Genomic DNA, 15527 nt, shown 5'->3' on the forward strand with positions numbered 1-15527 from the left:
GTAGTCCTCTCCGGCAGATTCTGGAATACCAGAAAACACAAGATTATCTCTCATGCTACGGGCTTGTAGATCGATAACGGACTCTTTTATTTTTTTATTTTCTATGTTTAGCTGGGTCACGTTATCGGTGAGAGATTTGACCGACTCCTGTAGCGTGGCATTTTCAGCGGCAAGCGTTTCCACCTGCTGCTGGCTGAATTCCAGGGATTCTCTCAGAGATTTAAATTCCTGCTGTAAAATCTCCACCAGGGACAGCCTCGCATCGAAACTGGACAATCGCTTGTCGATTGACTCCAGGATGTCTACGATGTCTTTGCCGGCAGGCGATGTTGTGCCGGGGGAGTCTGCCGGGCGACATCTCTTCGATGACAGCGTCTCAGTTTTGGCCGGGGAAGATGCACTCTGAGCCTTCTTCATTACTAAATCTTGGAAGCAGCGGTCGATGTAATCTTGGAGAGCGTCCAAACTCTCCCCGTTGTCCTCCAGGGTGTTAGAGATGATAGGACAGATGTTGTTAGTTATATGACAATTGATTAGTATATTTGGTAATACTGAAGCTTAAAGAAACTTTGTTAAACTCTACGCTACCATTCGCTTTTTTTCCCCGCCAAATCTCCGGCGTCTGACGTCACCTACAACATGGGTCGCTTACCTTACCCGTCACTTCCGTCACTTACTCTTTCTCCTCTGTCTCCTCTGGCTTATCGAAGATTAAAGAAAGCGGAACCGGCTGTTCAAACCCCCACAAGGCTGCTCGCTGGGATTGAAACGATGGGACGAGTCGTGAGTTCTCAAAATCGGCTCATTGAGTCAGCACGGATAAGATCTTGGAGAAGCTTGAGGCTGCGATTGAGAGACCAGTGTCAGACTGTTAGAACAGCTTTGAAATTCATATGAATTGTTCGCACTAAAATAAAAACCACCATCATTTCATGCGGAGACCCCTTCGGCGCCAGCTGAGAGCTCAAGGCTGGAGCTGAACAACAACACCCTGATAACAGACTGTGGATTGACTGTTCTTCCTATCTTACGCAAGGTCACCTGGGTTGGCTGGAAGACTGTTTACTTAGCCTGGCAGGGCGAAGGACACTGTGTCAGCTGAACTCTGGACACACACACACACCCTATTAGAGCACTTCTCTCTCACTCTGCAGGCCTACTTGTTGTTCCTAGAGTATTTAAAAGTAGAATGGGAGGGAGAGCCTTCAGTTTTCAGGCCCCTCTTCTGTGGAACCAGCTTCCAGTTTGGATTCAGGAGACAGACACTATCTCTACTTTCAAGATTAGGCTTCAAACTTTCCTTTTTGCTAAAGCATATAGTTAGGGCTGGATCAACTCTGTGGAGATGGACAAGTCTGTGATGCTTCAGTGTTCAGCTATTTGAACTTAACAGATGAATGAATTAAATGGATCAATCACTCTTACTGGCCTCAGAAGTAAAGGCCATCCATCAGGACCTGGGTGGTGTAAATCCATGTTCTTTGTTTCTCAGTGTAAAAGGTTTAAATGCTGTGACGTTTTGTTGTTTTAGGATTTCAGTTTAAAAACCGTTTACAGCGGCTTGCAAAAGTATTCGGCCCCCTTGAACTTTCTGAATGACCCAGTCAAAGTCCAGATCTAAATCCAATCGAGAATCTGTGGCAAGAGCTGAAAACTGCTGTTCACAAACGCTGTCCATCTAATCTGACTGAGCTGGAGCTGTTTCAAAGAAGAATGGGCAAAGATTTCAGACTGTAGATGTGCAAAGCTGGTAGAGACAGACCCTAAAAGACTGGCAGCTGGAACTGCAGCAAAAGGTGGTTCTACAAAGTATTGACTCAGGGGGCTGAATAATTACGCACACCCCACTTTGCAGTTATTTATTTGTAAAAAATGTTTGGAATCATGTATGATTTTAATTCCACTTCTCACGTGTTCACCACTTTGTGTTGGTCTTTCACGTGGAATTCCAATAAAATTGATTCATGTTTGTGGCTGTAATGTGACAAAATGTGGAAAAGTTCAAGTGGGCCGAATACTTTTGCAAGCCACTGTAGTTAGGGCTGGAATATATTTCATGTGATATGAAATGAATTGCTATCTGTTTGTTAAGAATCTGCTTGTTTTTTGTTGTGGTGTTGGATTGAGTGAACCACAGGATTAATAAAGCTAAGGCTTATGCTAATGGGGATCCTGATTAAACAAACACACTGGCTTCTTAAACTTTAAAACACTCTGACTCTGATCTTTCCAGTTTCTTCAGATTTGTACTCTTGTGTTGTTACAGAGCAAAGATGAAGGAATGTCTGCAGACAGAGCTTCTGGAAACACTTGGGGATTTCAGAGAGAAGGAACTGAAGCTCTTTAAGTGGTATCTACAGAAACCTGAGACACTCGATGGTTTACCAGCTTAGCTTTGTATAAACACATGTGTTAGAAATGTTCTTCAATCGGCTCTTTTTACTCTCATTTCACAGCCAGGACTTTTTTACTTTTACTTGAGTAAAGAAGTTGAAACAGTACTTGGAGTATTTTTAACAGTAGTACTTCTACTTCAGTACACACTGTGTGTACTTTTACCACCTGTGTCTGAGACCTCCTTCAGGGTCCACCTGAAGCTCTCAGTCTGCTGTGGAAAAAGGAAATCCAGGTGAGTTTCTCCTGATCACCTGAGGCCGTCATTACTGTGTGAACCCACACACCACTCCTCACTCCTCCCACCCGCTGCACACAGTCACTGAGTACAGACCGGCTGATTCCTGTAAAGGGAGAGGCAGCAAAACAAGACAAACAGCTGCAGGAAGAGGCGGAGCAACAGCTGAAAAACAAGAAGCTCAACGTCATTTTGCAGAAGTGACAGTGTGAGAGAGCAGCAGCAGAGCTGCAGTCGAGTCCTGTTTGTCTCTAAAAGAAGATTCACTGGAGTCCATCAGGTTTCTCTCAGCAACAGTGGTGAGTGCAGCTGATCACACTTCCTGTTTCTACACAAATCTTCACTCTGTTCACTTCATCAGGGCTCTAGAGCGCCACCTCATTTCTCCATGGTGCCACTTAGGCTGTGTCCACACTCGCCCGGATAGATTTGAAAACGCTCCGCGTCCACACTAGTGTTTTCAGTCGTTTTCACAGAGTTGTGCGTCCACATTAAAACAGCCGAAAACACTTAGGTTCCAGTCCTGCGCATGCGTGAAACACAAGACGATTTGACCTGTCTCATTTCTGTCTGCCGTTTATTCACTTTCCAGCTGTTTGAAACGTCGCGGCAAAAGGTGGAGGACCGAGTTTTTTAAATGGACTAACAATGAGGTGGAGTTGTTGCTGCGAGTAACACAAAAGTACAAAGTTTCAAAAGCGAGAGAGAAATAAAGAATTTGAAGAAAAGCTCTGTGGAGCATGTACAGACTGATATTAAGAAAAGATGAAACGAACCATTGATAACTTTTGCCTCCACCAGTGTGTGAATGTGAGAGTGAATGAATAGTGGCATTGTAAAGCGCTTTGGGTGCCTTGAAAAGCGCTATATAAATCCAATCCATCATCATCATCATCATCATTAAGGCCTGATCTGTCTGAAATTCACAGCCATAGCTCTGACACGGAGCCATCAACCTCTCAGTGTCTAACACTGGTCCGGAGACGGCATCAGATAATGAGCCACATTAGATGGACTCTGAGCCCACTGACAGTAAAAGGGTGAAGTGTAGACATCTGGAAGAGAGCGGCCTGACCAGTTTCTCTGGCTAAGATACAGTAAAGCTGACAACATGATGCATTTACTCTGGTGAGTGTGCAAAGACCGTGGCAGGTGTCGTGCCGAGGTAGGGATCCCCGACAGGATCTGAGTCGGGAGCATTCGCTGGGCAGGGAGAGCGGATCCAACAACTTTACTGTTTAAATAGCTAAAACCTCCCAAAATTTCAGGAGCAATAAGTCCTTATAAGAGGTGTTTGTGAGCTAAAAATCAAGAATGTGGGATACTGTTTGTCCGTGATTTGGACAGTGCTCCTGACGCAGGTGAAATTCTGTTGGGGAGACCTAATTTGGATGCACGTTTAGAAATGAAACCCTGAAAAAGCACAGTGTATCCAGAAAACACATCATATGCTGTGATAAATGCACAGTCCAAGTGTCCCCTCTGCCCACTGCCTTTTAGCGTCAGGCAGCAGCAAACAGGTCGTCAGAGGAGCCGATGTGATGATTAAGTTCAACACTGTCTACAATATAGTTTAAATTTCAGCTCAGTGAAGCACTTTAAGCTCAAGCACTTTTTCACTAACTGATCTTTGTTGTAGAACTGAGCTCCAAATAAAGAGCTTTGTGATGACAAGATTGTTAGTTAATCATTTACAAATCAATATTGTTCAAATAAAACAGTGAACATGTAAAACTGCAGTGTTAAGTGATGGGGTTGAAACATTTGGGTGCACCTAAGTTTTGTGCTGGTGCGCCTAAGAAAAAATGTCAGACGCACCAGTGCAACCATGGCAACAAGTTATTCTAGAGCCCTGTTCATGCTGACTCATCACAGTCACACTGGATCCATAGAAATCTGCTCATGTAACCACAGATCCACTGTAGGAACATCGAGCTGCTGTTTCAAACTAGGGCTGGTTTTCAATAATCGATTCTAATTACGCCAAATCAATTCATTAAATCTTGAATTGATTTTTAAATATAAATGTAATTATTTTCCAAAAGTTGATTCTGTTCATCTGGACATCCCGATGAACAGAATCAACTTTTGGAGATTTACTTACCTGGATGACTGAGAATGCATCAAGACATAAATGTATTAGGACGGAATCTCAGGTTAAAGCTCACAAAACTATTTCTACAACCACCAAACTGCTAAAACAGCAAATGAAAGCAGGTAAACAGATTCTGCACAAAGACGTAAACAGAGCGTGGATCGTTCACCCGACGTCGTACACGGACACACCGTCGGGGCTGAAAGTCGACATCTCACAGATTCTGAAGCTGCAGGTTTGTCACTCTGATCAAATTTCACTGAACCAGCAGCAAATGAAGATCAAACTACGCTTCATGTTTGATAAACATCGTCATGAATTCTCTCTGACTTTTTTTCTTCCACCACGATAAAAATCACACTTCTTCTCTCTCTCTCTCTCTCTCTCTCAGTGGACTTCAAGAACAGTTTCCCATCTCAAATCTGTTTTCAGCATTATTCGTTCACTTATTACCCACCAGTCTGCTGTTGTGTTCATTGCTGTCGGCTGCTGTTTGTTTTTTTTAAATGACCTCTGTTGAGCTCGAAGAGTTTTCTTCTTCTTTGGCCATGTTCTCTTAATAATGCACACACTTGATTACTTTTCCCGTTTCTTTTATTGTTAGCAACACAGGAGAGAAAACCATACATTACTTCAGCAGTTCACGCTTCAGAACATAAGGAACAGGAAGTGAAGTAATCTAGAATCACCAAAATAAAAACCTTTCCAAAATAAAATGACAATCAGAAAACGTCTTTCACAACATAAGATGAATTAATATATTTACTCATGAGAACACAAATCTAACACCCCCCTCGTTCTCATGCTGTTAACCCATAGCATCTTATGCATTTCCAAAGAACCATTTTTGAAACTTTCTGAGTCTCACTCTTGTAACTGGTTTTGTTAGTATGTCTGCAGCCATTTCTTCTGATGGACAGTGTTCAATGCGGATTTTCCCTTCATTTACCGCTTCACGAATGAAGTGATATTTCACATCAATATGCTTTGACCTCTGTTCACTGGGTTTTTACTCAAAGCAATGGCCCCTTGGTTGTCCCCAAACAGTTTTGTACATGTGTACCTTTTTCTGTCCATGCCGTTTAACAGTTGGGTTAAGTACATGCTTTCCTGAGTAGTGGTTGCAAGACCAATGTATTCAGCTTCACATGTTGAGAGTGCCACTGTAGGCTGTTTCTTTGTTTTCCAAGATATTACTGGTCCCTCTTTAGTAAGTGCAAAACAGTAGCCTGTTGTACTGCGTCTGTCTTTTACAGAGGATGCCCAGTCAGAGTCACTGTAAGCAATTAGATCTAGATCCTCACTGCTTTTCCTAAAGATCAGTTCAAAGTCCTTTTGTTCAAGGTAGTCATTCAAGAGTTTGTACCAGTTTCTACCTGATTGTTTTAACCCGTAAAGGGATTTCTTTAATTTGTACACCAAGTTTTCTCCTGACTCTGTTTGCTCAAAACCTTCTGGTTGGTCCATGTATATTTCTTCCTCAATGGGAGCATGCAAATATGCAGTTTTAACATCCATTTGGTGGATAATGAGGTCATTCTGGACTGCTATTTGCATTAGGGTTCGCACAGATGTCATGTTTGCTGTTGGTGCAAATGTCTCTTGGTAGTCTATTCCTTGTGTCTGGTTGTAATCTTTTGCTACAAACCTGGCTTTGAATATCTGTCCTTGTTCATTTTCTTTGAGGGCGTTTCTACCAGTAGGTAAAGTAGTCAGTTCGAATGTGTCATTCTCTTTCAGAGAGTTGATTTCTTCTGTCATTGCCTGTTTCCACCTTGGTGCCTCTGGTAACATCAGCGCCTCTTTATAGGTTTGGGGGATTCCACAGGTTGCTCTGTAACAATAATCAACACTTACAGAGGTTACATTAGCTACCTCTTTGCAGTTAGATGTGTAATCCTCTAAATATTTAGATTTCCTTTCTCTGTTAGGATAGCGCTCAGTTTGGTTTTGCTCATCACCCTCATTTCTTTCTATGTCAGGGTTTGGTTCATTTGTGTTGGTTTCCTCTTCTCTAGGAGGTCTGTTCTCTGCTGCATTTTCATTTTGTTGTTCTGTACTTTCTTTTGAAGGCACTACATGCTCATAAGTCTGAATTTCTGTGTCATATTCATCAGTCTGTGTTTGTTGTTCAACAGTGTTCTTCTTGATAAATCTCTCGAGTCTGTGTTTTGACACTTTTCCTGTGTGAGGGTTATAAACCAGGTATGCTGGGCTATTTTTACTATAACCCACAAATATTCCTTTTTCACATCTGGGATCAAGTTTCTTGTGATCATGTATGTATGCATAACAGTCTGACCCAAATATCCACAGTTTTGAGAGATCTGGTCTTTTCCCTGTTAACATCTGATATGGTTTACTTTTAGTCCTGTTACTGTAGCATCTGTTGCAGATGTGTGCTGCATTTTGAATGGCGTAAGGCCATAATTCTTTTGGCAGCTCTTTTTCTAGTAAAAGACACCTCCCCATTTCAAAGAGAGTTCTCCATTGCCTCTCAGCTGTGCCATTCTGATGGGGAGAATATGGCGCAGATGTCTCATGCTTTATACCCTTTTCCCTTAAAAGAGACTGGAAGGAACTGCTTGTGAACTCGGTGCCATTGTCCGATCTAATGCACTTAACACTGCCGTATAGTGCACAGTCGGCTAGAAACTTTGCTGTGGCCTCTGTGGTGTCACTTTTCTGTTTTAGAAAGTAAACTGACACTGCCCCTGAAAAATCATCCGTAAATAATATAGCGTATTTATGACCACTTTGGCCACTTGGTTCAATGGGGCCGGCTAGATCAGTGTGCACCAACTGTAATGGCTCACTTGCTTTTGGGTCGCTTTGTCTGTTTCTGTTGTTAGTGAATTTCCCTTCTGTGCACACAATCTAACATGCCACTGCCTGTGATTTTCATGCCATCTACAACATCAGGTAGCTTTAACACATCGCTAATGTCCTAAAATTTCGTGCCATGTTTTCACATCACAAGCCAGATTAACAGTGTCACAGGACATCATGTCATTGAATGATGTTTCATTGTTTACTGTTCAAATAGTAGAGTCTGTTGTATTCTTCGATGGAGAAGACTGTCCCATCTTTGTTCACTAGTTCATTCTGTCCCTCCTTGAAGACCACCTGTGCTCCATAGGTTGTAGCTGCCTTCACTGAAAATATGCTCTGAGGGTAGGATGGGATGAACAGGGCATCTCTCAGTGTGATGGTGGTACAGTGTCCTTGTATGTCCCGTAGAGAGACGTTGGCATCTCCCCTCTTGAGTGCGACGTTGTTTGTCCTGGATCCATCAGCGAGCTCCATGTAGTGTTTCTCAGGATCAAAAGTCTCATCAAACTTTATGAACTTGTTCTTCTCCGTAATGATGTGTGAAGTAGCACCACAGTCCACCATTAGTCCTTCTCTTATTATGTCAGTAGGCAGAAGTCTTTGACTAACTTTAAATACAAAAGTCTGCTCTTCTTTCTTGTCCTCTTGTTTTACTACAGTTAGTTTTGCATCATCTCTGTACTTGGTTTTTCTTCTACATGTCTCATCACTGTGTGTCAAGCTTCTATGGTAGCTACACCACTTAGGTGTTCCCTTTTGGCGACAATCTTTTACAAAATGTCCTCGGTTTCCGCATCCATGACAGGTGATTGATAAATCAACCTTCATCACATTATCTGCGTTTACTTTGTTGTCGAATTTCTCGGTTTCCTCATAACTTCGTAGGTTGCTTTTGAACTGTGTGAATGTTAAATCTTCACTGCTTTGAGTTGTGTGAATAGCAAATGGCTTGTAAGCTTCAGGAAGCCCCTTTAAAATCATAGCGATAATAAGTCCATCACTGATGACTTCTTTTGCATTTCTTAGGGAGGTCACTGCTTTTTCAGCTCGGATAATATAATCTGTCACTGTCTCACTTGGTTTCTTCTTTAAAGACGTCAGCTCTGTGTACAGTGCGATGATTCTGGGCTTGCCTTTACTATCGTAGTGGTCACAAAGTATTTTTAAAGCTTTTCTTCCGTCGTCAGTCGCAACTCTCATTACCAGTGAAAGGCTTTTATCATCAAGAAACTGAATCAGTTCAGCGTAGCATTCAGCATTCTTCTCTGCATCTGGGTTAGTGGCTGATAATATAGTGTCCTTTAGACCAATGATCCGCATGTGGCCGAGAAACTTTGCCTCCCAAAGTTCGTAACTGTTTTCGTCTCCGTTGAACACTAACCTCTGCCATCTTCCTCCTGCTGTGTCACGCCTGGGCCCATAACCTGTTGAGCTCGAAGAGTTTTCTTCTTCTTCGGCCATGTTCTCTTAATAATGCACACACTTGGTTGGTTGATTACTTTTCCCGTTTCTTTTATTGTTAGCAACACAGGAGGGAAAACCATACATTACTTCAGCAGTTCGCGCTTCAGAACATAAGGAACAGGAAGTGAAGTAATCTAGAATCACCAAAATAAAATCCTTTCCAAAATAAAATGACAATCAGAAAACGTCTTTCACAACATAAGATGAATTAATATATTTACTCATGAGAACACAAATCTAACAACCTCCAACAAGAAAGCCTCATTTCAGCTGTTCAATACCAGAGAAATTTAAATGTTTATGTTAAAACACTCAGCTGTGTCTGTAATCAAACCTCTGTAATTTTCCTCTGCTTCACTTCAGCAGCATCAGGTGATGTTCATATGTTGATTCATGGTTTTCTTTTGTTTTTGATCTACTGCAGAATATTTTTATGCATATATTTTACTCATAGATATAAAATCTGGATATGTTCTGATAAATGATCAGAATTAGAATATTTCTGACTGTCTGAGTCCAAACTGAATAGAATTGAATCGATTATAGAAACAGTGATGATACCAGCCCTGTTTCAGTCTCACTGTGGCCCTGCTCAGGACTCTGGACTCAATCTGTGCTCTGGACTTCAGACTGAAGCTGAACTGGATCAAACATCATACACAAACATAGATGATGGTGTTTAATCCCAAAGCTTATTTAAACAAACTGGAGGACAGAATTCCTCCTTAAATGTGATTTTGATCAAATCCACTGATCTCGTTTTCACACACAGGCTTTATCATGGTGGCTTCTTCTCTACTAACATCAATCTTTGATTTGGACAAACAAATATATGAAATACAAAAATAAATCAATGTTTTCTGAGGATCCAGAATAACATGAATGATGTATCCCAGCGAGTGACTGGAAAAGTTCATCTTCTTCCATATCCTGAGTTTGTGAGGAGCTGTGATGTTCCAGTATCTGTGAGAGAAAACAGGACAGTTTTTAATGACGCACAAATGGATCAAATATACAGACACCTCTGAATAGACATGTTCTCATAAATGCCATTAATATACAGGATCAAACAGTTAATAACACATTTCTGAGGTTTATGATTCATTGTCTTCCTCACTGTCAGTTCTACTGGAACAGTCACTGTTTAATATTAATGGCTCGTTGATCTGGACTTACAATAAGAAGTATTTAGTCACCAACAAGGTTGAAGTTTACTTCACAGTAATTGATGGAATATATCCAACAAACCGATTTATTCAAGTATACAAATGATCTGGATGAATCTTGGACCTTCTGTAAAAAAGTCAGAGAAACAATTTCATATCTTTTTAACGACTGTATTTATCTTCATCCCCAAACGTTGATCCTGTTCATCTGGACGCTGCACTGTACAGCAGACACCACGATGTTAGGTTTGTGTTGGGATGAACCAGTTTGTGTCTGAGTGTGTTGCTGGGTCTCCACCAGTTACTCTGAGACCTGAAGAAGCTTCTCTAATGAAACGTCTTCAAGAAACTTAAAGAAGTCCAGACGCTTTTCTCTCCAAGCTCCTCAGACTACTGACGCTTGTTTCTCTCTTTGTAAAAATGAAATTTAAAGTGAATTTTGAATCAAATGTTTCTTTTCTTTCTCCCTCAGAGTGCAGACATGTCTGCTGCCAGCAATCTGCGATCTGAAGATCAGTTTCTGTGCTCCATCTGTCTGGATGTGTTCACTGATCCAGTCTCTACACCATGTGGACACAACTTCTGCAAAACCTGCATCAGTCAGCACTGGGACATGAATCACAGCTGTCAGTGTCCCATGTGTAAAGAGACTTTCTACACTCGACCTCAGCTGAGGGTCAACACCTTCATCTCTGAGATGGTTGCTCAGTTCAGACGTGAAGCTCAGCAGAAAGCCAGCAGCAGCAGCTCAGAGCAACAAGCTGCCAAACCAGGAGAAGTTCCCTGTGACGTCTGCACTGGAACCAGACTGAAGGCCCTGAAGTCCTGCCTGGTGTGTCAGACCTCCTACTGTCAGACTCACCTGGAGCCTCATCTGACAGTGAAACGTCTGAAAAGACATCAGCTGGTTGATGCTGTGGAGAACCTGGAAGGCAGGATGTGCACGAAGCACGATAAACTCCTGGAGCTGTTCTGTAAGACCGACCAGACATGTGTCTGCATGCTCTGCCCTGTTTTAGATCACAAGAACCACGAGTTTGTTCCTCTGAGAGAAGAATGTGAAGGAAAGAAGGCAGAGCTGGAGAAGACAGAGGCTGAGATTCAGCAGATGATCCAGAAGAGACGACTGAAGATTCAGGAGATCACAGAGTCGGTGAAGATGAGTAAAGATGCTGCAGACAGACAGAAAGCAGAAGGTGTTCAGGTCCTCACGGCTCTGATGGAGTCTGTTGAGAGACGCCTGAAGGAGCTCATGAAGGAGATCGAAGACAAACAGGAAGCTACAGAGAAACAGGCTGAAGGTCTCATCAAAGATCTGGAACAGGAAATCTCTGAGCTGATGGAGAGAAGCTCTGAGGTGGAGCAGCTCTCACGCTCTGAAGACCACCTCCACCTCCTCCAAAGCTTCTCCTCCCTGAAAGCTGCTCTACCCAGCAAGGACTGGACAGAGGTCAGAGTTCATCCACCATCATATGAGGGGACTGTGGGGAGAGCTGTGGCTCAGCTGGAGGAGACAGTCTGGAAACCCATGAAGAAGAAGCTGTTAGAGGCTGAGCTGCAGAGGGTCCAGCAGCATGAGGTGGACGTGACTCTGGATCCTGATACAGCTCATCCTGCTCTCATCCTGTCTGATGATGAAATCTATACGATTCCAGTTGTTCCAGATTTCATGCAGGATCAGTTGATGAGACAAAATTTTTCTAGTTTGTTAGGAGAGCAGAGTCTTTTTGTTCCGGCAGATTTTACTTTTAATTATTGATTTTTCTTGAAGGGAACAAATGAACATATTGAGTGTAAATCCTCTACAGTCTCCATGTTTCTATAGAATCTGATCATCAGGACTCTGATTCACACTTTGATTCTCATGGAGTTTGATTTGAACAGAAGAAAAGTTGAATCAGGAAATGTTCCCACTGATGGAGACTCGAGCTGAAGAGCAAATATCAGAGAATAAATGTCCAAAAGCTTCATTTACAATAAAGTTTGTTCAATGCTTTGAGTGAATCCAGACTCATGTGTGGCTGTTATACGGAGCATCAGAGTCCAGCTGAGTTATGTTGGATACAAACTGCTTATTTTGGCTCTGTGAGGAGTTTTGTTCACTGAAAACTAATGAGACGGATAATATTCAAAGAACTCTGTAGAGATTCATGCATCCATGTTCTCCACCTGCAGGTGTGGAGGAGAAAGGTGGAACTATGGTGTGTGGGTGCATGTGGAAGACACTTTTAAAGAGTTCACACAGATTTTAAATACACATCATTGGTCAATTAAACTTCAATATGAGAGTAGCCACTTAAAACTTCATGTCTTAGATACCACAGTATTTTGAAGTGATAGAGGCCATAACAGAAAGCTGACCAGAGGGTATTTTTCTTGCACAGAACAAGTTACCATCTGCCTCACACGTTCTGCAGCATAATTAAGACAGATTTTACATTTTAAAAAAACCCAGTTTGTGTGACATTTTAACGAGAGCAACTTGGAGGGGAAGGTCAAAATGCCCTCAGAGAAACTGGTGTGTTACTCACTGCATAGATGCATCTAATCCACGTAGAGGAACGGTGTGGCCAACTGCAGGCAAGCTCTCTTTGGATTCAAAGAATCTCGTATGTGCCATTCAGAGTGGGGAGTGTGGACTTGTGCCTTGTTTCTCTCCTGTTCCCACCTGTGTTTTTCCCTCTGAAGAACTGGTAACCAGTGTGAAACATCAGGGATGCTCGATCAGACCAGTGAGAGCAAACAAACCCAGCCCTCCAGCTTATGGTTTAATCTTTATTGGGGGAGCCCTAATTATTAATTTTGAAAGGGAGTAGAGACTCTATGAACCCTTTTCTGGGTCCTCAGAGGGGATGAAGGAGGAAGAGGAGGAAGGAGAGATCGGTCTGTGTTTTATTGTAAGATAGAGACCTGGACTATTCTGGGAATGACAGCCTACTTTGGCCCAAATCACGACTAAAAACCCCCTTATTCAATCTTGCCTTTCCCTCTAGTTAAAATTTCTTTTATGATTTTATATGATGCACTTTTATGCTCATTTAATTTCTTGTTTGCTCGTTACCTGTTGCTTTCCTATGTATCAGTGACAGCTACCTACTTAGGACTTGCATTGGTCCTATTTCTATTATCCTCCTTCTATTCTCTATGTTACTTGTTAAGCACCTTGGCATACCCTTGGTTTTTAAGTGTGCTTTATAAATAAAGTTTATTATTATTATTATTATTATTATTATTATTATTATTATTATTATTATTATTATTATTATTATTATTATTATCGGTGGAGGATCTCATGAAGAGAGACGTCAGGGAGAAGGACAGTGTTTCATCGATAACAGCTCAAACACCTACAGTGTATATAATATATACATTAATGTATATTTTGTATACTTAATGTATATAATATAATGTTCTTCTGTAACCTTTCCACAGTGCAGGAGTGTGTCAGGATAGATTTCACTGCGTGTTGTATTTGTATAACTGTGCATGTGACAAATAAAGAGTCTTGACTCTACAATAATCACCACAAACAAGGCTCTGACACATGGATTGTTTTTATAGTTTATTTAAAAGGATTAACGCCAAAATGTCAAAACAAGAACATCAACAGGCAAGACAGAGCTGACAATGTTACTGATGTCTGTAAATAAAGGGTGAGTGGAAAACTAAAACTGGGATTGTGAAACTTGCTGTGATTACTAACAGCTGCAAGAGTTCTGGAGTTCTCATGAACCAACTCTATCATATTAAGCCCATCTCTCAGCATAAACATTAATGTCATGGGTTACTTTGATAACTCCAAACTACAGGAGGTCAGAGGTCGTTAGAAGCTCCCTGGCTGTGAAGAGGCAGGAGGCGAGCTGTAGGAAACCCTTTGACAGCTGATAAGGAATTGTAAATGCTTTTCCTTGGAAGATGGCAGCTCGTGAAAGGCAGATGTGCAATGCTTTTGTGCTGTGTGAACGACCATCGTTGAACATCTATAATCCAGGTTTGTCCCTTTTTGTTAGGTGTGACTACACTTAAAGAGGCCTGGAGGCCTTTTCAGAGGCGTCTCTCTTCATGCATGAGAGACAAAGGTGCCACCCTGTCTGCTGGCTTTGTTATCTTCACACCTCGGCTCGTATGATTAGGTAGAGGATGATTAGGGGTCCATGACCCTCTTGGGGACTCTCCCATATGGCTAAATGTGGGACTCTCCATCAGTGGCTCCTTACACTACGCTGAGCTGGATGACTGAGAACCTTCACAGACATACTTCCAGGTGAATGTAACCCTACAGAGAAACTACAGCGAGAGTAAACTGGCTAACTTTGGTGTTTTTACAAGTATCAGGTAATTTCGTGACTTTTCTATCAGCTGAACAAACTGTGCATGCATATTCACGCTAAAGTTAAATGCAGAGAAAGTGCAGAGTCTCTGCTTTCAGAAACAGTTGGATTTGTTTCAATTGAGCGAACGGTTCAAAAGTTACAGTGATTTAAAAACACGTTGCAAAAACCTGTTGGATTGTGAGTTTCAGGCATTAAAATGCAATTCTACATCCGGACACTAGAGGGCGCAGAGCGCGATGGTGGTAATCACTCTCGTCCTGGTCCTGGTCTTGGTCCTCACTCTCGTCCTGCTCCTGGTCCTGGTCCTCACTCTCGTCCTGGTCCTGGTCCTGGTCTTGGTCCTCACTCTCGTCCTGGTCCTGGTCCTGGTCTTGGTCCTCACTCTCGTCCTGGTTCTGGTCCTGGTCTTGGTCCTCACTCTCGTCCTGGTCCTGGTCCTGGTCTTGGTCTTGGTCTTCACTCTCGTCCTGGTCTTGTTCCTGGTCTTGGTCCTCACTCTCGTCCTGGTCCTGGTCTTGGTCCTCACTCTCGACCTGGTCCTGGTCCTGGTCTTGGTCCTCACTCTCGTCCTGATTCTGGTCCCGGTCTTGGTCCTCACTCTCATCCTGGTCCTGGTCTTGGTCCTCACTCTCGTCCTGCTCCTGGTCCTGGTCCTCACTCTCGTCCTGGTCCTGGTCCTGGTCTTTGTCCTCACTCTCATCCTGGTCCTGGTCTTTGTCTTGGTCCTCACTCTCGTCCTGCTCCTGGTCCTGGTCCTCACTCTCGTCCTGGTCCTGGTCCTGGTCTTGGTCCTCACTCTCGTCCTGGTCCTGGTCTTGGTCCTCACTCTCGTCCTGGTCTTGGTCCTCACTCTCGTCCTCACTCTCGTCCTGGTCTTGGTCCTCACTCTCGTCCTGGTCTTGGTCCTCACTCTCGTCCTGGTCTTGGTCCTCACTCTCGTCCTCACTCTCGTCCTGGTCCTGGTCCTCACTCTCGTCCTGGTCCTGGTCCCGGTCTTGGTCTTT

General features: G+C 42.8%; 2 protein-coding genes and 1 pseudogene across 3 annotated transcripts in view; 1 reads left to right on the top strand and 2 right to left on the bottom strand.

The window, feature by feature from the left end:
- The window catches only part of LOC146520957 (E3 ubiquitin-protein ligase TRIM21-like), a 49279-nt pseudogene that overhangs the window by 5543 nt on the left and 28209 nt on the right, over positions 1-15527 (bottom strand). The window lies entirely within an intron of this gene.
- LOC146520958 (E3 ubiquitin-protein ligase TRIM47-like) lies at positions 2772-12193 on the top strand. The gene is made up of 2 exons (XM_085154466.1): positions 2772-2931; positions 10662-12193. Exon 2 carries the CDS (start codon positions 10671-10673, stop codon positions 11946-11948), a length of 1278 nt encoding a protein of 425 aa, XP_085010592.1. The 5' UTR covers positions 2772-2931; positions 10662-10670; the 3' UTR covers positions 11949-12193.
- LOC146520959 (uncharacterized) lies at positions 14715-15401 on the bottom strand (the record flags this gene model as incomplete). The annotated part of the gene is made up of 1 exon (XM_085148383.1): positions 14715-15401. A coding segment is annotated over one exon (687 nt), but the record flags the coding sequence as incomplete, so codon positions are not given.

This window comes from Neolamprologus multifasciatus, chromosome 3 (genome assembly GCF_963576455.1).
Source record: "Neolamprologus multifasciatus chromosome 3, fNeoMul1.2, whole genome shotgun sequence".
NCBI lineage: Eukaryota > Metazoa > Chordata > Actinopteri > Cichliformes > Cichlidae > Neolamprologus > Neolamprologus multifasciatus.

What these genes read in the sequence shown, in the direction of transcription:
- LOC146520958 (XM_085154466.1), top strand. Translation starts at nt 10,671, where the DNA reads ATGTCTGCTGCCAGCAATCTGCGATCTGAAGATCAGTTTCTGTGCTCC.